Genomic DNA, 26,450 nt, shown 5'->3' with positions numbered 1-26,450 from the left:
TGACTCTTTTCTAGAAGACCACGGGGTCCAGAGATCACAGGGAGATTGCCCTTCCTGCATGATTAGAGTCTGAGGACAGGAAGAAAATGAGCATGCCAGAAACCAGGTTGAGGACTGGTTAACTGAAAGCTAGATGCAGTGATTATCCCTAGTTTACAGTTGAGGAAACTCATAATGAGATCAGGCAAAGGGATATCTCCCATGCAGGAGACCTAACCTGACTTGAATCCTGGTTAAGTGGGAAGTCTGTCACCAGAAACTCCAATAAGCCAAACTAGGCCAGATGAGGGTAAGGTCTCTAATTTGTAGACATGAAATAAAAAGAATTCAATACACTTCAGAGAGAGAGAGAGAGAGACAGACAGAATAGTGGATACACTTATCCAGGATTACACAGATAATAAGCATGAAGCTAAATTTGAATTTAAGTTGTTTCAACTCCAGACCCAGTGCTCTTTCCACTAGTTTCCTGTGAGGATGAGAACCAGTGATTAAGAGAATGTATTAAAAAAGCCCTAGGACACAGACTATATGAGCTAGAAAAGACAGACCTTGAAGCCCATCTGTTCCCTCCAGGCCCCCTTTCAGGTGGCCTGCAAGATACCTGTAAATTGCTGTCTGAGACTGGGGTCCTTCTATTTCCTTCTGACCTTACATGTATGTATGATGTATGTGGTCATCAGGACTGAGACTCAAAACAAGGAAGTATAATTAGAATCCAAGTCTTTAAGTACTAACCTGTTACTTTAACTACATAACACTCATTCCCTCCTTATTTGTGAAGGGCTGAGATGTAATCACTAATTTTCTTAGTAATGACCCAGGAGCAAGGTTTCTGGGAATTGAATTGATTTAGGTTATCCACTTTCAGAGAAGTAGGATGAATAAATAGTAAAACAATAACAAAAACAATAAACCCTAAACAAAACAAAACAAAAAAAAAAAGAAGTATGATGAAAATCACAAATCAAATTAATAGTTCTTAATAGCTACTTCCTGCCAGGACAGGTTGAGATGGGACCTTGTTTAGACCAAAAAGCCAAGTCAGTTTGGTAATGAGACAAAGCATGAAGAGACAAAGGTTGGTGTTTTGAACAGGGAAAATAATATAGAAGAAGGAACTGAGGAGACTGGGAAGACCTCCTAGGCTTGGCTCTTTATAGTAGCTATCCATCTTTCCTGGTAGACAGGGCCTTGGTCCTGGGGCAGGGCCAGGTCTTACAAGCCCTTTCCTGACTCCCACATACTCCTGCTCAGTTGTAGGCTCTACATTTAATTTAGGAAGAATAAATCTCTCTCTCTGTCTCTCAAGTGTATTGAATTTATTTTATTTTATATCTACAAATTTACCTCATTTGGCTTACTGGAACCTCTGGTGAGAGCCCTTTTACTTAACCAGGGTGCTGTTCAGGTCAGGTCTCCATTGTGAGGATTTGCCTGGTTTCTCCTGAGTGTGGCACCAGATAGAGAGGTTTGGTATCATTCTTTGACAGGTTTACAGGAATCTACTATCTGGAAGGCCCTTCCACAGCTGCCTCATCTTCATTCCCTGAGCAGGAATGCCTCTGGTCAGGTCCCTCACAAGCACTCCAGGAATAGTTCCACACCTTGAAGCACTATGTAGATATTACTGTTATTTTTAATTGTAACTTGTTTGGATTGAAGCATGATCTAAGATTGGCAAAATAGGTGAAGCAAGGTGGGGGGGAGCCTTAAAGGTTTGGCTGGGGAATTTGTATGTTCTTCTAGAAGGAGTGGGGCCATTGGAAGTTGTTGAGCAGAGAAATGTTATGGAAAAAGCCTCTGCCTATAAGGAGAGAGATGAATTGGAGAGGCAAGAGAATGGGGGAAGGTAGTCAATTGAGAGGTTTTCAGAGTGTTTCAAAAGAGAGTCAGCATCACCATTTCCTTCATATGTGTCATGTTCACTAGTCATCAACTAACCTACTCTCTATTCAATACATTCTACAACTTGACCACAAAACCTGTCCTTAAAATGCAATCTCTAGAACTGACCCCAGGACTCCAGATTTGGCTTGATCGGACCTCATGGTGTGGACTTTGTCTCATTTGATGGGGCCTAGGGCAACATTAGGGCCTTGGGACTTTGGGCTTCAATTTCACACTGTTGACTAATGAAGAGCTTACCGTACACCTCATCCCCTACTCTTAGGAACTGTTGAGTGTGGCCACATTTCTCCCTTTGTTTATAAAATTAATTTTTAGAGTTCCATCTGTTTTGCTTCAACCCCTTGCTCTGGTTTGTCAAGATCTTTTTTTTTTTTGTGATGGGTTTTATTTATTTTGAATTTTACAATTTCCCCCCCTAATCTTGCTTCACACCCCTCCACACACAGAAAGCAGTTTGTTAGTCTTTACATTGTTTCCATGCTATACTTTGATCTAAATTGAGTGTTTTGAGAGAAAAATCATATCCTTAAGAAGAAAAAATAATAATATAAGAGTTGGTAAGATTGCATAATAAAATAACAGGATTTTTTTTAGAAATTAAAGGTAATAGTCTTTGATCTTTGTTTGAACTCCACAATTCTTTCTCTGGATACAGATGGTATTCTCCATCGCAGACAGCCCAAAATTGTGCCTGATTGTTGCACTGATGGAAAGAGCAAGTCCATTAAGGTTGATCATCACCCCCATGATGCTGTTAGGCTGTTAGTGTTTTTCTGGTTCTGCTCATCTCGCTCAGCATCAGTTCATGTAAATCCCTCCAGGCTTCCCTGAATTCCCATCCCTCCTGGTTTCTAATACAATAATAGTGTTCCATGACATACATATACCACAGTTTGCTAAGCCATTCCCCAATTGAAGGACATTTACTTGATTTCCAATTCTTTGCCACCACAAACAGGGTTGCTATGAATATTTTTGTACAAGTGATGTTTTTACCTTTTTTCATCATCTCCTCAGGGTATAGACCCAGTAGTGGCATTGCTGGATCAAAGGGTATGCACATTTTTGTTGCCCTTTGGGTGTAGTTCCAAATTTCTCTCCAGAAAGGTTGGATGAGTTCAGAGCTCCACCAGCAATGTAATAGTTTCCCAGATTTCCCATAACCCTTCCAACAATGACCATTATCCTTCCTGGTCATTATTAGCCAGTCTGAGAGGTATGAGGTGGTACCTCAGAGAAGCTTTAATTTGTATTTCTCTAATAAGTAATGATTTAGAGCAATTTTTCATACGACTATGGATTGCTTTGATTTCCTCATCTGTAAATTGCCTTTGCATATCCTTTGACCATTTGTCAACTGGGGAATGGCTTTTTTTTTTTAAATATGACTCAGTTTTCTGTATATTTTAGAAATGAGTCCTTTGTCAGAAACATTAGTTGTAAAGATTGTTTCCCAGTTTACTACATTTCTTTTGATCTTGGTTGCAGTGGTTTTATCTGTGCAAAAGCTTTTTAATTTAATATAATCAAAATCATCTGGTTTGTTTTTAGTGATGTTCTCCAACTCTTCCTTAATCATAAACTGCTTCCCTTTCCATAGATCTGACAGGTAAACTAGTCCTTGATCTTCTAATTTGCTTATAGTATTGTTTTTTATGTCTAAGTCCTGTATCCATTTGGATCTTATCTTGGAATAGGATGTGAGGTGTTGTTCTAATCTAAGTTTCTTACATACTAACTTCCAATTTTCCCAGCAGTTTTTATCACTGACCTCATTCTTGATGAAGTGGTGCTGGTTGCTTGTGAACAAAGATTTTCTCCTGAGTGCTTCTAAGCCCTCTGGGCTTATTATGGGCTTCAGACTCTCCTTTCTCCTCTCTGTAGAAGATAGTAACAACCTTTTCCCTCTTCTGATCTTGTGGGACCTCTCACATTCTTGAACATTTGACAGTTTCTTTTTCAGTTTTCTAAGGTGGGCTTTGGCTAAGTCTGATAACCTGAAGTAATTGAAGGTAGCTAATGAGCCCTCTAGCTTTCTGACCATCTCGAAAAACATGAATAAAGTTTGGTATCTCTATACTTAACCTGGGGGTTCCACTCCCTGTTAACTATTTTTGTTGTCTCCTTCTCAAAGAGCTTCTTAGTATTTACACACAGTGCTTTAAGTTTTGCTAAGTACGTTCTAAGCCCTGGGAGGAAGTTGCTATTATTACCATTTTCACAACTGGTGGGAAAACAGGCAGAGAAAAAGGAAATGACTTGTGCAGAATCATGCAATTAGTAAGTGCCTGAAACTGAATTTGTATCCAGGTCTTCCTGACTTCAGGCACTTTCTTCATTGAACCACCAGAGTACTTCTAGAAAGGAACAGAAACAACAACAAAAGAAAGATAGACAGTTATTATCTTATCCACCAAAGCAATTATCTCTTTTCTTTTTTGGTGCTTTTTTTATTCCCCCCCCTCCCCCCAGCTTGACTTCAAAGCCTCCTACTCTTTTCCTTAGTATTCTTCACCAGCCTTTGCCCAGTGAGCTTGGGGTTTCCTGGCCCAGTTATAGGACCTTGTTGCTTTGGAAAATTCATTTTCAATTGTTTCTCTTCACTTCTGTCTCCTGCATAGGACTTTGTTAAATTAGTTTCTTCAGGAATTCATTGTACTTTGATGTTAATCTCTTTAGGCTTCTTTCCTTTTAATGATTTAGTATTTTTTTAGAGGCTGATGGACAACCTGCTTCTAGGAGAGCCCAGAGACCCTCATAGCATTAATATCCAGATTTATCATCGCTAATCACGAAGATAGCTAAGGTCCTCTAGATTTGAATCTCAGCTCTGCTGCTTGGTGTCTGTGTGGCAGAGAAGTCACTTTTTCTAGGTGTCTCAGTTTCTTCATGTGTAGTAAGTATTTGGAGGCTGCACTTAATGACCTCTGAAGTCCCTTTGAGTTCTAAGTCTATGATCCTGTGTTCCCCCAATCACTGAAATTGACCCTTGTATTTTTATCTCATTTCAATAGCCTGGGCAATACTTGATCCTTTCCAGAGGCTTGTTGTTCCATTCATCTCTTGTTTGCCATCTGGCCTACCCAGCCTCTTTCCTGTGATAGCCAGTTTTCTGCTCATTTTTTCTGTAGCTCTTGCTTTACCATATTGGTTCCCCAGACAGGCTTTGTAGGTCATCCTTTCCATTCCAAACTGTATACAAGACAGTAAACTTCTGCTCTCCCCCATGGGTTTGTGATGGTTAGATTGTCATGGGCTGTCCCACAGACAACACAATTTCTTCTCTTCTAATCACAAGTATCTCATCTTTAATGATCATAATGGTGCAGATATGGCTGAAAGTCATCCAGGCTTCTTTAAATCTTCTGGTCTAGCCTCCAGATGTGGAGTTGTACCCCAGCAAGGGCCTCAATTGTGTGATTCCTGATACTTTCTAGATCTCCAAGTTAGCCCTGTCTGCAATGCCTTACGAATGGTTTTCACTTAAAATTGAGGGTCTTTTCCAGGTCCTCTTTGAACCGATCTGCTCGTGTTGCTCATGGAGCTCATGACAGCCTTGGCAGCTGAAGCTGGGGAGCTGCTGTATTCATCTGGGAGGCCTGCAAGTCTCCCAGGGCAGCTCTGGATGTCTCCTTGTTGGGTTAGGGTTCTCAAGGTCTCTGTTCTATTGATGGAACAATAAAGGCCAAGATAGGGAAAGATATCCAGTTATTGCCCATGGATGGGGAAGATGTGGGCTATGAATGTAGATTCCATATTACAAGAGTAACAGTAACTGCTGCCATTTATACAGCGTCTGCTGTGTGCTGGCACTGATTTTTACAGTTTTCTCATTGGATCTCCGCAATGCCCCTGGGGAGGTGGATACTGAGGCAAAGATTAAATGACTAATCCAGGGTCACACAGCTAGTAAATGTCTGAAGCTGGATTTGATTCCTGGTCTTCCTGACTCCAAGCCCAGCATTCTATCTGCTGGACTGCCAGCTGCTGCCTTTTTTCATATACCCAGAAAGACTCATGTGTGCCATGAATGGAGGGGTCAAAAAAGGTCATGTGATATCGGGCTATGGCAGTAATAGAAGTATGGTTTCTGTAGTGAGGAAGGTATGGTGGTCCTGCCCCCTCTGGCCTGGATCCCTGTGTGTGCTCAGTCTGGGGAACTCTGTCTCAGAAGGAGAGAGACTGGGGTGACTGCAATGGATGGCAAACATGCCATCATGTCACGAAGGGATCCGCTACAGGAGCTGGGATGAAAGAAGGCTTTGGGATGGGGAGCACATTAGCCTCCTGTGGAAGAAGGATGGCTTTGTTTTGCTTGGCTCCAGAGCATGGAAACAGGAACATTAGATAAACTGCCCCTGCTGTGAGGGTTGCCTCCCCATCTTCCAAGGTTTTCAGAGGGGGAGAGGCTTGCTCCTGAGTGTGCTAGTCCAGATCGCTCGCCTCTGCCAGGGGGACATTCTCATCTTCTACAAAGGGCAGTTTCATTATGGACAATCAAAGAGAGTACCAAAGAATTGAAACTGGTGAATTGAGCTACTCAGGGCCTGAAGGGACCCAGAAGGTTTAGTCTTAAATCTTTTGTTAACCTGAGGGGTAATGTGAGGAACCTCTTTATGTCTTCCTTGGTTTGTTTTTTTTTTAATTATAAAGATTTCATTTATTTTGAGTTTTACAATTTTTCCCCTAATCTTACTTCCCTCCTCCCACCCCCACAGAAGGCAATTTGCCAGTCTTTACATTGTTTCCATGTTATACATTGATCCAAATTGTGATGAGAGAGAAATCATATCCTTAAGGAAGAAACATAAAGTAAAAGAGATAGCAAGATTAGATAATAAGATACTCAGTTTTTTTTTTTTTCTAAATTAAAGGTAATAGTCCTTGGTCTTTGTTCATCCTCCACAGTTCTTTCTCTAGATACAGATGGTATTCTCCATTGCAGACAGCCCCAAATTGTCCCTGATTGTTGCACTGATGGAATGAGCAAGTCCTTCAAGGTTGATCATCGCCCCCATGTTGCTGTTAGGGTGTACAATGCTCTTCTTGTTCTGCTCATCTCACTCAGCATCAGTTCATGCAAATCCCTCCAGGCTTCCCTGAATTCCCATCCTTCCTGGTTTCTAAGAGAACAATAGTGTTCCATGTGTGTCTTCCTTGTTAATGAAAGTCTTTCCCAAATGTCTCTGTTCATTTTCTTATCTGAAGAAAGGTCTAACAAATCTTAGCCACTGAGGAAGGCCTTGTGTCTCCAGGGCCTCCTTCAGTTGTGAATTGTTAACTTACTGGTGACTATAGACAAGTTTCTGAATGTCTCCTCACCTATCTCATATAGTTGTGAACATCTTTGTATGTTATTGCTGATAAAACCCCTACTATGTGTGCTCGGTGCTGTGCTCTGCCCTGGGAAGACAAAGCAAGGCTCAGGACAGGCCCTGCTCTGGAGGGGCTCACCACCCAGGGGAGCAGCAGCTTGCAAACAGCTGCACACAAATAAGATGAGGGTAGGAGGTTTTCTGTAGCTCTTCAGATTTATAGAACTTTGCTCTAAACAGTTTTGAGGTGATTAGTGAGTCATGTTGTACCCATAATATGGAGCAAGGAACTGAGATGGGTGGAGGTTGAAGCAGGCTGTTGAGCATAAGGACCAGGATTCAGACCAGGCCTGCTGACCTTCCAGGGCTTGTGCCTCTTCTGCTTTTGCAGGGGCATGGTTAAAGGCTCTAACACAGATCTTGTCCTCTCCCATTAGTTGAGCATGCTCCGCGTCTCACCCTCCATGGGCCATGCCCTGGACATGAACATGTCCCTGCGTCATCTGCTCTTCCTTCTGGAGTACTGCATGGTGACAGGCTACGACTGGTGGGACATCTTGCTGCACGTGCAGCCCAATATGGTGCAAAACCTGGTGGAGAAGCTCCATGAAGAGTACATGCGTCAGAATGCAGCGCTGCAGCAGGTGAGGGGGTCTGCAGGACCTGGCCTGGGGGAGGAAGCAGCTTCTAGTATGAATCACTTACCATGCTTCCAGCCCTTGGGCTTTCGGTGGCCTGTGCTGATCATCCAGCTCATCCTCCTGGAAGGCTGGAGCCCAGCCTCATTGCCTTGATCTCCCCTGAACAACTGTTCCCTTGTCACCATGCCCATGGTCTTATCAGTGTGTATGGTGCTTAGTCTGTAATGGGGACTATCTTAGTTATCCTGTCCCTTGGTTTGATCCCGACATCTCCATTAAGTTATCAAATGACCTGGGATCAAAGTGTTTGGCATCTCTAGGCCTCAGTTTCTCCTCTATAAAAATAGGTCTTGGACCCCAGGGTTGCTTCACCTCTTTTGTGTCTTGAGCCCCTTTGGAAGCCAGGCAAAGCTTGTAGACCCCTGCATCTCAGAGTCAGGGGGAAGGTGGGATTGTTTTGTTTTTTGAGGCATTTGGGGGTTAAGTGATTTGATCAGATTTGAACTCAGGTCCTCCTGACTTTAGGATCTATGCTTTATCCATTGCATCACTTAGCTGCCTCAGAATCATGGACTTTTTGTTTGTTTTAATACATAAGATAAAATGCTTAGTATTATAAAAGGAAACCAATTCTATTGAATTCTATCTTTTTTTTCCATCCAAGTTCATAGATCCCTGAAATCTCTGTGGTTTGGATCACTGTTAAATTTTTTTCTAGATCATCTACTGTATATTCTGGTTTTCGTTTTGGTTTTTGGTTTTTGTTTTTTCAAGGCAATGGAGTTAAGTGGCTTGCCCAAGGCCACACGGCTAGGTAATTATTAAGTGTCTGAGGTCGGATTTGAACTTAGGTACTCCTGACTCAAGGGCCGTTGCTCTACCCACTGTTTCACCCAGCTGCCCCTCTACTGTATATTCTATGTAGTTCTTGGAAAGGTCAGGATAATCACTATGCTAGTGCCCTGCCTAGGACTGTAGTGTTTTGGGAGCTTCATCACTTAATCTGTGGATCTGGTTTTTCTAGAAGCACCTTGTGACAGTGTAACTCAGTCTGGACATCACTGTTGTGAGTCATTCAAGAAGCAAAGAACCCAGAGATTGGTTTTCATAGACACATTCTTCTTATAGGGAAATTGTAAACATGTTATAGGATTATAGAGCAACAAGGAATCTTGGGTCATGTTCAGATTTTCTAAAAGGAAGCTTATGAACCATCTGCAGGAATTGGATTAAATGACTTGAAATCCTTTCCCATTTTGAGATTCTGTGGATTCCTTCAAAGAAGGATTTAATTTTACAGAAGGAGATACTAGGTGAACAGACTTGTTCAAAGTGAGTCAATGAGGAGAGCAGTGTTGAGGCCAGGTGTTCCAAACTGGATTAACTCAGCTCTTCCCATTGTTCCCTGCTGAGGAGGAGGAGGAGCTTCTGTAGCCAGCTGCTGGGGCCTCAGCACCTGCTCTTTGTGATGCATGGTACCCGTTCCTGGATGTGGATAATATAAATAACAGCTCCTGCCTTAAGTAAGCTTGCAGTCTAGTTGAGAAAAGAAGCTTTGTCTTTGTCTACATCTTACACAAGTTAGACCATGATCCTTGCACTGGAGAATTCTAAGCTGCTATGCAAGCTGATGAGGGAGAGATCAGGGGGATGTTGTGTAGACCTTTTTGAGCTTTTGAACAACATGATTCCACATTCTGCAGAGGCATTGTTTGGGCCAGCCTGGCATTAATGAATGCTAGAGAGCTAACTCTTGGTTATTTTAATACAACTGCTGCTGCTTGTTAGAAATTTGTAGCTAGGAGCGTCTAGGTGGCGCAGTGGATAAAGCACCGGCCCTGGAGTCAGGAGTACTTGGGTTCAAATCCGGTCTCAGACACTTAATAATTATCTAGCCGTGTGGCCTTGGGCAAGCCACTTAACCCCATTTGCCTTGCAAAAACCTAAAAAAAAAATTGTAGCTGGGTTTCTTTTCTTTTTCAGTCTGGGATGCAGTAGAACTGCATGAAACTGAGTGAATCTTTCACCATGCATTTCTCTGCCCTACCCCAGGCTAATAGATAGCCAGGATTGCTGAATACTCTGGGGAGGGTGGCTGGTCTAATCATCAGACTTCTCATTTCAGGAAACATTAAGAGACTGCATCTTTAATTCAATAAAATTGGCTTCCTTTTGTAATATTCTGTTAAGGACCTTGCCTCTGAGAATACCAAGGTTGGGCTTAGAAAAAATTATCGTAGGAGAAAGGACAATATACATAGATAACCCTGATAGGTAGGTGCTTGAGTAATTAATAATGAATAATAGGAAATACTTGAGGGGAGAGGGGACCCATGTCAGAGAAGGCTTCCTAGAGGAGGTCAGTATATAAATTGGACTTTAAAATAAAGGGGGGATTTCAACATACAGAAATAAAGAGAACAGTCCTTTCCAGTCATTGGGATGAGAGGAGGAAGGATAGGAGTAGTCAGATTAGGTTAGGGCCAGAATGTGCAGGGACTTGTCTGCTCATACTTAATTCCCAAAGGGTACCCACAGCTGAGGCCTTTTGCCTCGAGGGCTGGCTATTGCTCTCTTGGGTCTTTTGATGTCACTTTCCTTATTCAGTTTCAATCATTTTCTCTAATGATCAGAATTGGTCTAGTTGTTCTGTTCATATAGTGAAAGGAACCCTTCATTCACTAAGAGTCAGAAGACTCAGACCCTCCTTCTGGCCCTGCTCCCTTGCTCACTTAGAACTTTCTTAGTCTTTGTGCTCCAGCATTCTTGGTGTTGTTGGTGTTGTTGACCAGGTTCTCTCCACTCGGATTGTGGCCATGAAAGCTTCCCTCTGTAAGCTCTCATCTTGCACAGTGGCTCGGGTCTGTGACTACCATGCCAAACTCTTCCTGATTGCCATAAGCTCCACCCTGAAGTCGCTGCTCCGGCCTCATTTCCTGAACACTCCAGACAAAAGCCCTGGTGACCGACTTACCGAAATCTGCACCAAGATCACGGATGTGGGTAGGGCTTCAACCTGGTGCACTTTTTCAACTCATTCTCCCTTCCCTTCCCAAGAAACCCTGATTATTAGAATAGGAAGAGCGATTTATACATTTGTAAACCACAAATCCTCAGGTGATTTCATGTTGATTATTTCACATTGAATTCTACCTTTTGACAAAAAATTATTGTTAAGCAAAAGCATCCATTCAGCACAATCAGTGCATTCTGCCTTCATCATCCCCTACCTCACTTTTCTTCTGATTTTTACATTGATTCAGAATTTTATTGTTCTTTCCATGTGATTATTTTCATCATCATGTGTATTGTTCTCATGACTTTTTTCAGGATCAGTTCATAAAACACTTCCTACATTTCTCTGACTTCCTCATATTCCTTATTCTTATTGCATAGTAATGCTCTGTTACATTCACAAAGCAGAATTTGTTCAACCATTTCCCAGAGGATACCCACTTTGTTTCCAGTTCTGTACTGTCATACAAAGGGCTGGTGTAGATGGGACCATTTTCCAGGTATGAGTCTAGTAGTAGAATTGCTGGATCAAAGGAGTGAGTAGTGTTCACTTATCTTACCCAATTCTGAATTTGTTTTCCAGAACAATTGGGTTGATTTATAACTCCACCAGTAGTGTATTGGGTTGCCTCTTTTCCCACTATCATTTTTTGTCCTCCTTGTCAATTTGCTGCCATCCAGAGTTCTTTCATGTCACACTGCCTCTTATTTTTGTTTTTGTTTGCTAGGCAATAGGGTTAAGTGGCTTGCCCAAGGCCACACAGCTAGGTAATTATTAAGTGTCTGAGGCCAAATTTGAACTGAGCTTCCTCCTGACTCCAGGACCAGTGCTCTGTCTACTGTGCCACCTAGCTACCCCCACACTGCTTCTTATTGATGGAATCACACTTGATCTGGTATGGAGCTGCCTCAGTCCCTCCTTCCTCCAGTTCAAGAGTTTGTCAGAGTGGAGTTGGGGAACTCACTCTCAGAACCTAGTCAGGATGTCTTCATGATAGACCAAAGTGTTGCAGGGGCTCATTTGGGAAAGTGGCTTTAACACTCAGTACATTAAGATTAGGAGCTCCTGCAGACAAAAGGTGAAATGTGGTCCTTAGGATGAACAGAAGCTTGTTCTGTTTGCCAGCTGTTGTACCAGCACTGAATATTTGGGGAAATGAGTACCATAGAGGAAGCCACTCCACTAGTAGAGGCAGACAAGATAACCTCTGAAGGACTTGGTGGCTAGAACCATTTATGTTCTAAGGGCGGTTGCACTTCTTTCATCCCACAGTTTCCAGGATTTGAATCTTTGCACCTTATTTTGATTATAGATATTGACAAGGTGATGATCAACCTGAAGACAGAAGAGTTTGTGTTAGAAATGACGACCCTGCAGTCCCTGCAGCAACTCATCCAGTGGGTGGGAGATTTTGTGCTCTACCTCTTGGCCAGCCTCCCCAACCAGGTGAGGATCTTCCCATCTCCCCCATATTCTGCCAAAGTGGGCAGAAGGTAAGGAGTTATCTCCTCTTGCCTTCTTTCATTTGTTGCTTTTACTATTCTACTGGAATAAAAAAGGTAAAACTGACATTTTTTCAGTGCTTTATGAGTATAAAACTTTTTTCACATCTGTTTTCTTTGGAAAAAAAAGATTTTCTAGTTAACAAGGGTTTATTTTTTCTCTTTCCTACCTTCTTTCTCCCCATTGGAACAAAAGAACAAAAAGAAAACCCTATCACAAATATGAATAATCTAGCAAAACAAATTTCCATATTGGTCACATCTAAAAAATATTTTGTTCTGTAGCATGAGTCCATCTTTCAGTAGGTGGGTATCATGTTACATTATTTGTCCTCTGGAATCAGTTTGGTTATTGCATAGATCAGTATTTTTTTTAAAGGTTTTTTTTGTTTAGTTTTTGTAAGGCAGGGACTCCTAACTTCAGGGCCGGTGCTCTATCCACTGTGCCACCTAGACGCCCCTAGATCAGTATTCTTAAGTCTTTCAAACTTGTTTGTCTTCAGGATGTTGTTATTATGTACAGTGTTCTAGCTCTGCTTGATTGACTGCCTCAATTCACACACGTCTTCCCAGCTTTCTCTGACATTATCCCTTTTGTATTTTTTAATGATACAATAGTATTCCATCCCATTCAAAATCCTTATATTGTTCAGCCATTCCCCAAATGAGGGAACCCTTCCCTTCTTAGATTACAGTTCCTTGCCACTACAAAAAAGAGCAGCTATCAATATTTTTGTGTGTGTGGACCTTTTCCTTCTTTTTTTGATCTCTTTGGTGGTTTAAACTTAGTAATGCTTCATATATAGTCACTTGATACTTCTTGTAGCCTTAGAAGGTTGTTAGAAATGGTCTTCATTTTACATATGATAACAATGACTCACATTTTTGGAGTGTTTTAAAATTTACACAACACTCTTTTCACAATACTTGCCCTTTGAGGTAGATTGTGTAACTATTCTTTACCCCATTTTTCTGATGAGGAAATGGGCACAATAAGTAAGGTAGGAGAGCTGAGACTTTTGAAACACTTGTTTCTGACACTTTTATCTTCATCCTCAATTACCTGCATTGTTCCTTTTGTCTTGACTTATCTTTTGTTGTCTTCAGAATTATATTCTTTAGAAAGGCTCCTGGTCACTTGGGTGGGCAGCTTCAGTGTGGATGCTTCCTCCCTTCCCCCTTCACAGCCAGTCCAGTCTTACTTATCCAGACAGTCTCCATAACATTCTTACACATAGCCAGATTTTCATGTTCTTTCACTTCCTCTGTTGGAATATACCTTATTTATCTGTGTGTGTGTGTGTGTGTGTGTGTGTGTGTGTGTGTGTGTGTGTATATAAACATATGGGTATAGTGCTGGCTGACTAATGTGCCTCCGGGCTCTCTGTCCTCTCAAGGTCCTCCTCGCCCCACTTGCCAGATTAACAGTTCTGAAGCAGAGGTCTCACATTTTGCTCCCTCTTTGCTGAGATTGAATTTTTCTTTTTAGGTTTTTGCAAGGCAAATGGGGTTAAGTGACTTGCTCAAGGTCACACAGCTAGGCAATGATTAAGTGTCTGAGTCCAGATTTGAACTCAGGTACTCCTGACTCCAGGGCTGGTACTCTATTCACTGTGCCACCTAGCTGCCCCTCTGAGATTGAATTTGAGACTTTTTTGTTGGACATTTAAAACCCTTTACAGTCAGATTCCAAATTACCTCTTCAGCTTGATTTCACCTTGCTTTCCCTTTCTTCTGTCTTAGAGCCAGAACAACTGCTGGTTGTTCCTCTTTCACCCCAGCCAGTTGCACAGGCTCTCTACCCCCCTTCCTCCCCAAGGCTCCCCATCTCTACCTCTTAGAATCCTTAAGGGTTCCTGTGAGGCGAGGAAAGTCTCAAATGCCTTTTCCTGGATGCTTTTATTAATCCAGAATTCATTAGGACTCCATAGCTCACAGTTATTTTGTGTTTACTTTGAATAGTTTTTATATTTTCTTGTCTCTATATAAGGTTGTCTTCCCCAGTAGAGGGGAAGTTCCTTGAGGGTAGGCCCTCTTGGTCTTGATCTTTGTATCTTCAGTACCTAGAATGCCTGCCACATTGTGGACACATGAGTCCTGTTGATTTAAGTTTCTGGCCTTCCCAGACAACTTTATAGTTAAAGGTTAGTATACTGGATGCTACTCATCCACTCTCCCTCACTCAAGGGGGTCGTTCCCACCACGGCCAGCTTTCTTCTTTCTCATACACTCTGAAGTTGTTATGTTATTGAGAATTGGAGTCAAAATAGTTTGTCCTCAGTCAAGCCAGGAAATTAGGATGAGAAGAAGCTGCTTTTTTCCTGGCCAAAAATGCCCCAGATCTGTCGCAGCTATGATGGTGGGGCTCCAGGCCAGCCTTGTCATCTTTGTGCAGAATACCTCATCTGTTTCTGACTTTTTTCCAGAGGATCTTGATGGTATAGAAGAGTAGAAGGAAGGCAAAATGGAATTCTTCCCATTCTTTCTGTACACTTTTCCCCTGCTCTCCCCACAGTTTACCTGTTCGGTTCCTTGAATAAGGTGCACTTATCTTTAGTGACACTCAAGGGTACATTTGTCTCCACACATGGAATCTCTAGTTCATATTGCCTTTTAGCTAGACTTTGTACCTTTGTTTGGGCATCTGAGGCTGTGGATTGTATTGGCCCTTTTCTTGGATTCTATTTTCTATGAATTTTGGGACTTCTATTTTGCAGTCTTTCTTTAGTATATAGTATCTGGTTTGGTAGAGCCTTCCTTTTCTGCTTAAAGCCCTCCTTTCAGCCACCCTCTTTGGTCCAGGAACCCTAATTCCATTCTGAGATGTGACCTTCTTATACTTTTGGCTTTCCTGAACAGAGATGATGAAAAGCCACCTGTCCATGGTTTCTGCACTTCCTGGCTGAAGACATTTTCCTCTTTAGCAATGTTCTCTAGGTCCCCTTTGCAGTATGATTTAAATCACCAGGAAGGGTGATAGCATCTACCCAGGTTTGACAGGTCTTGGGAAATTCTCTGCCATGTCTCAGATATTTATCCTGGGAAAGCAGCAGGACTCTCTGTCTCTTAAGTCAACAAATGTTGTCTTAACCCTTCTCAACAGGATGTCACCAACCACCACCAACCATCCACTCCCAAAAGAGAAATGACAGGATTAAAACAGCATTGCAGGAAAATTCACAGCTAACACTATTTTTTCAATTCCACCAGGGTTCTCCTGTCCGCCCAGGCCACAGCTTTCTACGTGATGGGGCTTCCCTGGGCATGCTTCGAGAATTGATGGTTGTTATTCGAATCTGGGGCCTATTGAAACCGAGCTGTCTGCCCATTTACACTGCAACCTCTGACACACAGGACAGCATGTCTCTCCTCTTCCGGCTCCTGACAAAACTCTGGCTCTGCTGTAAGCAACACCCTGAAACTATCCATCTGTACAAGAGTCTTTAAAGAAATGTGAGGTGAAGTGAATTAGTGACTTTGTAACTCAGGAAGCTGAGAGAGAAGGAATTCCAACCTAGACTCTGCCTTGTCTTAGTCTGCAACTCTAGTTTTTGCAAGGCAATGGTGTTAAGAGGCTTGCCCAAGGCCTCACAGCTAGGTAATTATGAAGTGTCTGAGGTCGGATTTGAACTCAGGTCCTCCTGACTCCAGGGCCAGTGCTCTATCCACTGCGCCACCTAGCTGCCCCTAGTCTGCAACTCTTAAGAAAGCTGGTTGAGCTTTATTGGTCACTGTTTCCTCAGATCCGAAATGAAATAGGGTAGATTGTTGAGTTTGTCAACTATATTTGACCTGGGCTGATTGAGCTTTTTAAGGACAGTCATAGAATATTTTAGCTCGATGGGACCTAAGAACCCAGGAAATTCAGAGTTAGAACAGAGCACATCTGCTGCTGCTGACTAGCAATGAAATGGCATTTTAGGGCTTGTAAAGCACTTTTGCAAATATCATTTCATCACAATTTGAGGAAGCTGCTATTATGATGCCCATTTTACAGCTGAGGAAACCAAGGCAGACAAAGAGGAAGGGATTTGCCCAGGATCACACAGGTGGGCTTCAGACTCCAGTCTACCTTCTAATTGTCCTCACTTGGCCTGGCCGCCTCCTGCAGATGACATTTGGGATCATAAAAGATCTCAGATTAAATTGTGGACTAAATCAAATAATATTAAGTTTAATATGGATAACTGTTAAATCCATAACTGCCCAAGGCAGGTTGGAGGAAGTGTGACTAGGCCTCAGGTCCAGGGGAAGACAGGCAGCAGCTCTGGTGGGCTGGAAACCTCAGGTAGGGTGAGGTCTGGGAAGGCAGGCCCTTCCTCATGGGCTCTACATACAGTTCTGGGCACTCCAGTTTAGAAGTACCTTGTTTAGGGATAGCTAGGTGGCACAGTGAATAGAGTACTGGCTCTGGAGTCAGGAGTACCTGGGTTCAAATCCAGCCTCAGACACTTAATAATTACCTAGCTGTGTGGTCTTGAGCAAGTCGCCTAACCCCATTGCCTTGCAAAAAAAAAAACAGAGGTACCTTCTTTAGCTGGAGTGTGTCCAGATGAGGCCAGCCAGGGTAGTGAAGACCTCATGATTAGTCTGGATGTGGATTGGCTGAAACCAGACAGGACTAGAGAAGAGATGACTTGGGTGGGATGGTCTGGTGGGCAGGCCAGTCATCATTGGGGGACTTAGACCTGTCCTGCTTTGCAGAAGTTTAGTTCCAATTTCCCAACAATTAGAATTTTCCCAAAGTGGAATGAGTCTCCTTAAGAAGTTGTGAATTCTTTGTCCCTAGGAGACTTTGAGCAGAAGCTGTTCTTATTGGGCTTCTTCTTTGGAGGTGGGGGGGGTGGGAATGTCAAGACTGGTCTTGTCAACTGGCAGTAAGTTGTTTCAAGGTCCCACAGCTAGTGGGTGGAAGAGTCTGCGTCTTCCCTGACGGTGTGTTCTAAGCTCAAGAAGAGACCCGGACACTGGAATGTCAGAGCCTGAAGGAGCTTGAGAACCTAGACATTGGGTAACCTCCTGTAGGGGCCCCAGGAAAGAACAGTGGGCTCAAGTGTTAGGGCCAGTCACAGGAGCTTATAAATGAGTGAAAGCATGTATTAAACACCATGACCTTGGGGCTCCACTGCAAGCAAGTAAAATGATCATTGTCCTCAAAGGATTTATATTTTCACAGGGATCACTGCACATTACAGGAGTTGGGAGGTGGGGGATGGTGGGGTTTGACAATATCCTGTAAGCTTTGTGGAGGCCTGATTGTGGGCAGTATAGTGGCAAGTCCCCTTCTGGAGTCTGAGGACCAGGGGAGGGGGGTTGGGAGGAGGAGGGTGGCCAGGTGGAAATGACCAAGAAGTGTCTTACAGGGAACAGAACCTCCTGGCTTGTCTTCTGTCTCTGGGGTCTCGGTTGGACAGTGGGACCCGGAGTGGCAGGTTCCCAGGGTGCTGTGGCTTTGTCACAAAGCCCTGCCTTCCTCCTCTTCCTCCTCCTCCTGCTGCTATCAGGTCCAGCACCAGAGCCCCATCTCCTCCAGGCCTGGCAAGAAGTTCTTGCTTCCTGCCATCACCAGTCTCTCCCTTCCCTAGGTCGGGATGAAAACCACCCCTCGGAGCCTGATGAGACCCTCATCGACGAGTGTTGTCTCCTCCCGAGTCAGCTGCTCATTCCCAACCTAGACTGGCTGCCCATCAGCGATGGCATCATCAGCAAACTCCAGAGCAAGCAGCTGGTGCGGCTCCAATTTGGGAAGGCTCCTGGGCTGCTTGGCTATGCTGGCACACCACCCTTTGAGGTCCTTGCCAGGTAGGGGTGTGTGGAGGTGGTGGTCAGCTGGGATCCCCTGGAGAGCAGCAAATAAATGTGTTCCTTGTGGCTGTGGGGAGTGGGGATGAGGGTTCACAGGTGATTCAGGAAATACCACATTAGTGTAAGGAGGAAACTTGCTCTGCCAAACCACCTGCAGATGGTTAGCCATGCAGGAGGACTCCTGGAGGCCAGTCCTTTGCTGAGCAGGACCCCCCTCTGACATCTCTGGCAGCCAGAGCTCCCCCTGCCCCAGGTGGCCTGGATGCTGCCAAACCCCTGTTGCAAAGGAGCTGACATCTTCAGATCAGAGGTGCAAGGAGGATGTGTGGAGGGCAGCGAGCACTAACCATTGGTTTTCTTTATAATCTCATGTCTTTCATTTTGTCATTTAAACACATGATCCCGGGAAGGGAACAGAGCCTTTGGCTCCCCAAATTGTAAGTTTGCTGGCAAGACCTGAGCACTGGGACCCTCTTGAATTGGGGGGGGTCTGAGAGAGCTTTCTAGAGATCTCTAGAAGAGGGTGGACAGCAGGGGAGAAGTATTACTGTGTTTACAAATGTTAGATCATCTAGTCCTTTTTATTATTATTATTATTATTATTATTATTGTCTCTGTGATTCTGAGAACACTTCTGACCCTGCTTATGGTCTGAGCTTCCCATTTCCCCCTTATTTTCATTGTCTGTTTTCAGAGCCCCTGGGCAACCGAAGATTGACCACCTCAGGAGACTGCACTTGGGGGCGTACCCCACTGAAGAATGCAAATCCTGTACCAGGTAAGTCCCCGGAGCATAGGTAGGGGCTGGCAGCCTGAGATTCCTGGTCCCCCCAGCCCAGGCTTCGCATGACCACAGGCATTCCTTGTTGCCCATGATCAAGTAAGGCACTGTAGGGAGACTCGTGCTTCTGTGGCTCCTGCCCACCCGCCCTGATGTCGCCCTGGCCACGTTCATAGAGTCTGTAGAGAAGTTTCTTCCTCTCCTGCAGTCCAGGCTACCTGCTTGTCTCTGGCCCTGTTGGTCCAGACCCTTGGGAGCACAGCGAGCCTTCTCCAGGGTCTGTCCCATGGATCTCTTCTTGTTCTCAGCCTGCCCTGATAATGTTTTTTTAGTTTATTTTTTAAGGCAATGGAATTAAGTGACTTGCCCAAGATAACACATCTAGGCAGTTATTAAGTGTCTGAGGTCAGATTTAAACTCAGGCACTCCTGACTCCAGCTGCCCTATCTACTACACCACCTAGCTGCCCCTGCCCTGACATTGTTAAAAGACATGATGACCATTCTGAATTCTGTAGCACTTGGGAGCTTTACAAAACTGGGAGGTGCTAAATGTAGATGGTATTGCTCACATTTTATGGATGAAGACACTGAAAGCTTCGGCATCTTACTCGTGGGGGGACTCATGGGACATGCTCCTTCTGCTAGAGGTTCTCCCTGGGCCAGCTCCCATGGTTCTTATTCTTCCTTCTCCCAGGTGTGGCTGCGTCACTGTGCTCAGGTCCCCCCACAAGGCGACGGCGGTGAAGCAGTGGGAACAGCGCTGGACAAAGAACTGTTTGTGTGGGGGCCTGTGGCGCAGGATGCCCGCCAGCTACTCGTGACTGAGCCCCAGGCTGGCCCTGCTCCCACATCCCATGTGGACCTGCCCCCAGAAGGCTGCTGCTCCCATCCAAGCTCCTCAATGGGCAAGGGGCTTCAGGAGGGCACACCCCTTCAGAGTTTACAGACAGCCTCTCTCAAACTGGCATCTTGTAAATATGTTTGTAATGTGCTATGTATAAAGAAGAAAATCCCCTTTAAGATTTCTCATCTTTCTCCTTGATGCCCTAAACCAAGTATTATTCATGCTTCAAGAACATCTCCCATTCCTTCCCCTCCCCTACTCCAATGAAAAGAAAATTTCTGCTTTGGGGAAACCGATGTGTGGGAAATCAAGGAGCTTGTCCCAGAAACTGCTCAGACAGTAGAAGGGTGAGGGTGGAACCAAGCCACGGGGCATCCCAGAGCCCAGGCTGGCTCTGCCAGCACCATGCTGGGCACCTTTGAGAAAGTGTCTCTCCCTTTTCTCATCCATCAAGTGGGAGATGCATGGATGGTCAGTGAGGGCACTAGTTAGTAGTCTGAGGTCAGAGGATCAAAGCAATGTGTAGGCCTGGTGTTCTGCATGGTGAGGTCCTTTGTGACTCTGAACTTCTGGGCTCTGAGGGTGCCCCTGCCCTGGGAGCCTCTTCTAGGATCAACCATTCTCTTTGAGAGCACACTGCTTGGATCTGGAGCAGGAAGGGACCTCACAAACCATCTTGCCCGTCTCATTTTGCAAATGAGGACCTGGAGACAGGGAGGAGGGGGGCTTGAACCTGGGGCCAAGCCCCTTGCATGCCCTTTTCAACACTGTACCTTAGGTGACTCTGGGAAGCTCCCCCAGCACAACCATCAGCAACTACCAGAGTCAGATAAGACCCACTTTGTTTTGGAAGATCTCATTTCCCCAAAGTTGAGTCTTAAATCTATTTTAACCACAAAGTTTAGGACAGCTGGTAGAATCACAACCAACTCTCTTCTGCAGCAGTCTTGTCAAATGTGTTGTGAGAGGCAGCACAGCGTCATGGGTCGGGAAGACCAGGGTCTGGGTCCTGACTGATTTGGGCAAGTCTCCCCCATCCTCCCTCGTGCCCCAGACACTGCGGGCCGGCGCTGGCATCCTTTGCCTTGCTGTGGGGAGCTCTATCACTCTGAATTCCCACAATGTCTGGGCGGTTCACAACCAGTTAGTAATCTCCTGCTGTGTACCAAGCGTGGGCCAAGGCACCAAAGATGGCTTGGAGGCTGGCCTCCCCTTGTCCTTGTCCTTAGGTTTTCCCAATGGCCTCCTTAGGCCTCCTTGGGAATCAGTCTGATGATTCCAAATATAGCACACACACACACGTGTATATATGTGAATACACACACATACCCATAAATAAATTTATTTTTTTTAAAGTTCATCGTCTTGGATTAAGAAGCCCAGCTTTAAAGCTTCATTTTTAGAACCTAAGGAGTGCTGAGTTCCCAGGCCCACCTAGATCTACTTTCCCACTTTAATTTCAGTAACCAGAAGATTAATCCCAAGGCTTGGTCCCTCATTCTCCATGAGATTGCATTTCACTCGAGTCCCTCAAATCCTGCCAGGAATGGGTCCCACTTGGCTGTGGAGGTAAAGACCCTGCTTTGTCCTTTCTCTCCTGGGGCATTCACTGTAAAGTTGGCTTGTCTCCCATGTCTCCCTGACCCTTTACAGACATGCTGCAGATTTGCTCCTTTCCTTGCCAGCTTGGGAGTTTGAGGGGCAGGAAGCCAGTGGGAAGGGGCTCTAAGTAAACACTAAAACCTCCCATTAGCAGTGAGGGCTCTCCAAGGTCATTTCCCTATCTACCACCTGCTGGGGAAAACAATTTTCTAACTCAGGAGACTTGATTGGAAACCAAGGAAAGAGGGAGCAGATCAACAGTGGGCTCCCTCTGAAGTCTTTGGGGATGCAGGTAAGACAGTTTTGTCTTTTCAAGAGGGGACTGAGGGGACTCAAGGAAACAAGACTAACTTGTTTATATAGATTATGGACCACTGAATGAATCCAATGAATAATAACCTGACTGGTAAGTCTTGGGCACCTGATTTCTGTATACAGAGCCCTTTCCAGGTGCTGGAGAACAAAGAAACCTAAGACCTGGAATCTTAGAACAAAAGTGCTCTAAGAGCCCTTAGTCTAGAATGTCCAACCTGTTACTTTGCTAATCTCAGAGTGAGGAAGGACCGACCACAGAGGTCATCTTGTCCATGATGTACCTGAATAAAGATCCCTCCCTAATATCTGACCAGTAGTCATCTAGTCCCCCCTTCAGTATGTGGGTTTCCTTCCCCTTGGTAGAAGTTTCAGTCAAACATTTATTAGGTTCCTGTTGTTGGTGCTGAACTGGGATTAACAAAATGAAGCTCCTACCCTCAAAGAGCTTCTATTCTATGGGGAGCTCAGGTGCACAATTATGTTCTAAATATCTAGGGAATAAATGTGAGACATCTTGGCCCCTCTCAGGTCTATAGGAGAAGGTCCTGAGTAGTCTAGCTCATCTGGGCCTTTATCCAAGTCCCTGAGAAGAATGCAAATCTTCCAAGTTGCCATTAAACTGTTAATGGCAGTCATTCCAACCGGTGTCAAACTTGTCCAGTTATATTCTCTCCTAATAAACATTTCCATGTTTTCCACATTTTGCTAAAATCTGGGTAAACTGTGCCTGTTGTATCCTCTGATTTAATGGTTTGGCAGCCTCATCCAAAAAGGAAATTGTGATCTGATTTTGATGGAGCCACACTCTCTGGCAACAGTCACTTTCCACTTCAATGTGGTCAGCAGGAAGCAGGCAGAAAATATTTGTTTATGCTCCATGTAATTTCCAATTCTTTGCCACTGCAAAAGAGCTATAAATATTTTTGAACATGTGGGAATTTTCCCATTTTTTATGATTTCTTCTGGATATAGGTATTGCTGGGTCAAAGTGTACAATCAGTTTTCCTGTTCTTTGGGCATGATACCATGTTGCTCTCCAGAATGGCTGGATTAGGTCACAGCTTCACTAGCAGTGCATTAATGTCCCAAACTTCCACAACCGTATCATTTTCTCTTTATCACCTTATAGGCTGTTATTTGTATAGGAGAGATACTGAGTTCTAAGAGAGTTGCAGGAAGGAAACCATCACTAGATAATTTCTAAATGGTTAGAGATCAGGGAAGACTTCTTTAAGGAGGTGGCATTTGAATAGAAATTTTAAGGACTGGAAAAATTTTTACCAGGGAAGGCAGGGACTCAGAGGGCCTCAGAGATGAATGGAAGCTCAGAGGCTGCCTAATTTAATGCAGACGAACAAGAACCTTTTTTCAGCTACCCAGTAGATCAGCAGCTGGAAGCCCTCCTATGATGGGTAAATACATTCTTTGTTATGGCAATAGCCCATTGCACTTGAGTTTACTCTGATAGTGGGACAGTCTTCACTATTTATCAACTTAAATTTGTCTCTTGGCAGTTTCCACTCAGCAGTTCAGAGCAAATAGAATTCCTGTTCCCCCTGGAAATAAACTAGGTATGGGGGCAGCTAGGTGGTGCAGTGGATAGAGCACCAGCCCTGGAGTCAGGAGGACCTGAGTTCAAATCCAGCCTCAGACACTTAATAATGCCCTAGCTGTGTGGCCTTGGGCAAGCCACTTAACCCCATTGCCTAGCAAAAAAAAAAAAAGAAAGAAAGAAATAAACTGTGTATAACTCCCACCTCTATATATTCCTTCAATTGATCATAGAGATGATCTCAAGCTCCTTTGTCATTTTGGTTGTCTACCTTTAAACACTACAACTTCTAATTTAAAAAATAAGACTTTGGGGGCAGCTAGGTAACAGTGGATAGAGTACTGGCCCTGGAGTCAGGAGGACCTGAGTTCAAATTTGGCCTCAGAAACTCAATAATTATCTAGCTGTGTGACCTTAAGTAAGTCACTTAACCCCATTTGCCTTACAAAAAGAAACAAAAAAAGGCTTTAGGTTATCTTTTTTTATTACTTTGAACTTGACAAACATCAACTAACATGGATGTTTTCTATACAAAATATAACAGAAGACAGCAGCATACAGAACTGTGAATCTCTACTATGTCCAACTCATTTGTAAAATAGATATTTCAAATGTATAATAATTTCAATATTTTTCTGCTTGTCTATCTACTTTTGAATTTCCTTCTGCTTCCTTCTGTTTATTTTTAAATGATCCATTGCTTTTCAGCACTTTATTTTGTACAACTTTTTTTATTAAAGATTTTGAGTTTTACAATTTTTTCCCCTAATCTTACTTCCCTCCCCCCACCGCCCCCCACTGAAAGCACTCTGTCAGTCTTTACATTGTTTCCATGTTGTACATTGATCCAAATTGAGTGTGATGAGAGAGAAATCATATCCTTAAGGAAGAAACAAAAAGTCTAAGAGGTAACAAGATCAGACAATAAGATATGTTTTTATTTTTCTAAATTAAAGGGAATAGTCCTTGAACTTTGTTCAAACTCCACGGCTCTTTATCTGGATACAGATGGTATTCTCCGTTGCAGACAGCCCCAAATTGTCCCTGATTGTTGTACAACAACAAGCAAGTCCATCAAGGTTGATCATCGCCCCCATGTTGCTGTTAGGGTGATCAGTGTTTTTCTGGTTCTGCTCATCTCACTCAGCATCAGTTCATGCAAATCCCTCCAGGCTTCCCTGAAATCCCATCCCTCCTGGTTTCTAATAGAACAGTAGTGTTCCATGGCATACATATACCACAATTTGCTAAGCCATTCCCCAATTGTAGGACATTTACTTGATTCCCAATTCTTTGCCACCACAAACAGGGCTGCTATGAATATTTTTGTACAAGTGAGGTTTTACCCCTTTTTTCATCATCTCTTCAGGGTATAGACCCAGTAGTGGTATTGCTGGATCAAAGGGTATTCTCATTTTTGTTGCCCTTTGAGCATAGTTCCAAATTTCTCTCCAGAAAGGTTGGATGAGTTCACAACTCCACCAACAGTGCAACAGTGTCCACGATTTCCCATAACCCTTCCAACAATGATCATTATTCTTTCTAGTCATATTGGCCAGTCTGAGAGGTGTTAGGTGGTACCTCAGAGAAGCTTTAATTTGCATTTCTCTACTAATTAATGATTTAGAGCAATTTTTCATATGGCCATGGATTGCTTTGATCTCCTCATCTCTAAATTGCCTTTGCATATCCTTTGACCATTTGTCGATTGAGGAATGACTTTTTTTTTTAAATTGACTCACTTCTCTGTATATTTTAGAAATGAGTCCTTTTCAGAATCATGTAAAGATTGTTTCCCAATTTACTACATTTCTTTTGATCTTGGTTACAGTGGTTTTATTTGTGTAAAAGCTAATCTAATGTAATTGAAATTATCTAGTTTTTGGTGATGTTCTCCATCTCTTTCTTAGTCATAAACTGCTTCCCTTTCCATAGATCTGACAGGTAAACTAGTCCTTGATCTTCTAATTTGCTTATAGTATTGTTTTTTATGTCTCAATCCTGTATCCAATTTGGATCTTATCTTGGTAAAGGGTGTGAGGTGTTGGTCTAATCTAAGTTTCTTCCACACTAACTTCCAATTATCCCAGCAGTTTTTATCAAAGAGACAGTTTTTATCCCAATAGCTGGACTCTTTGGGTTTATCAAACAGCAGATTACTATAATCGTTTCCTGCTATTGCGCCTGGTCTAGTCCACTGGTCCACCACTCTATTTCTTAGCCAATACCAGATAGTTTTGATGACTGCTGCTTTATAATATAATTTTAGATCGGATAGGTCTAAGTCCCCTTCTTTTGCACTTTTTTCATTAAATTCCTGGAAATTCTTGACTTTTTATTTCTCCATATGAATTTACTTACAACTTTTTCTAACTCATTAAAGTAATTTTTTGGAATTTTGATTGGTAGGGCACTAAACAGGTAGTTTAGTTTTGGTAGAATTGTCATTTTGATTATATTAGCTCTGCCTATCCATGAGCAGTTGATATTTGCTCAGTTATTTAAATCTGGTTTACTTGTGTGAGAAGTGTTTTATAATTGTTTTCAAAAAGTTTCTGAATCTCTCTTGGCAAATAGACTTCCAGGTATTTTATATTGTCTGAGGTTACTTTGAATGGGATTTCTCTTTCTAGCTCTTCCTGCTGTATCTTGCTAGACATATATAGAAAAGTTGAGGATTTATGAGGGTTTATTTTATATCCTGCAACTTTTCTAAAATTGATAATTGTTTCCAGTAGTTTTTTGGATGATTTCTTGGGATTTTCTAGGTAGACCATCATGTCATCTGCAAAGAGTGAGAGTTTTGTCTCTTCCTTCCCAATTCTAATTCCTTCAGTTTCTTTTATTTTGTACAATTTTGTACTTCCTTTTGTAAGTTTCGTTTTTCCCTTCCTCATTTCCTCTTGTCTCCCTTTAGCCCCCCCCCCCAAAAAAGTTCTCACATAGAACAAATGCACACACTACCTGAAAATGTAGAACAAATGCACACAGTCTGAAAATGTCCTTTGCACCCTAGGGCATTACCTTCCTGCTCACAGTGGGAGGCCAACTTTATCATCAGTCTTACAGAGTCCTTCCTGATCAGTCCTTTCATTGGTCATAGATAATTGGTTCTGAGTTGCAGCTTACTCCCACCACCCTTTGGGTGACTCAGAACTAATTTT

At 43.3% G+C, this 26,450-nt stretch overlaps 1 protein-coding gene across 3 annotated transcripts in view; it reads left to right on the top strand.

Moving 5' to 3' along the window:
- The window catches only part of MED16 (mediator complex subunit 16), a 51,982-nt gene extending 27,364 nt beyond the window's left edge, over nt 1-24,618 (top strand). For 2 of the 3 annotated variants that reach the window (XM_074204479.1, XM_074204480.1), the window contains exons 9-15: nt 7,664-7,870; nt 10,660-10,870; nt 12,196-12,329; nt 15,596-15,788; nt 17,971-18,187; nt 18,885-18,968; nt 19,668-24,615. In XM_074204479.1, coding sequence (XP_074060580.1) covers nt 7,664-7,870; nt 10,660-10,870; nt 12,196-12,329; nt 15,596-15,788; nt 17,971-18,187; nt 18,885-18,968; nt 19,668-19,794 — 1,173 coding nt within the window. In that variant the 3' untranslated portion in view covers nt 19,795-24,615. Of the gene's footprint in view, nt 1-7,663; nt 7,871-10,659; nt 10,871-12,195; nt 12,330-15,595; nt 15,789-17,970; nt 18,188-18,884; nt 18,969-19,667 lie in introns of all 3 variants that reach the window. The other variant, XM_074204481.1, reaches the window with a different exon arrangement.
- The last annotated feature ends 1,832 nt before the right edge of the window (nt 24,619-26,450 follow it).

Source organism: Macrotis lagotis, chromosome X (assembly GCF_037893015.1).
Source record: "Macrotis lagotis isolate mMagLag1 chromosome X, bilby.v1.9.chrom.fasta, whole genome shotgun sequence".
NCBI lineage: Eukaryota > Metazoa > Chordata > Mammalia > Peramelemorphia > Peramelidae > Macrotis > Macrotis lagotis.
This window is presented reverse-complemented; position numbering and strand designations above follow the sequence as displayed.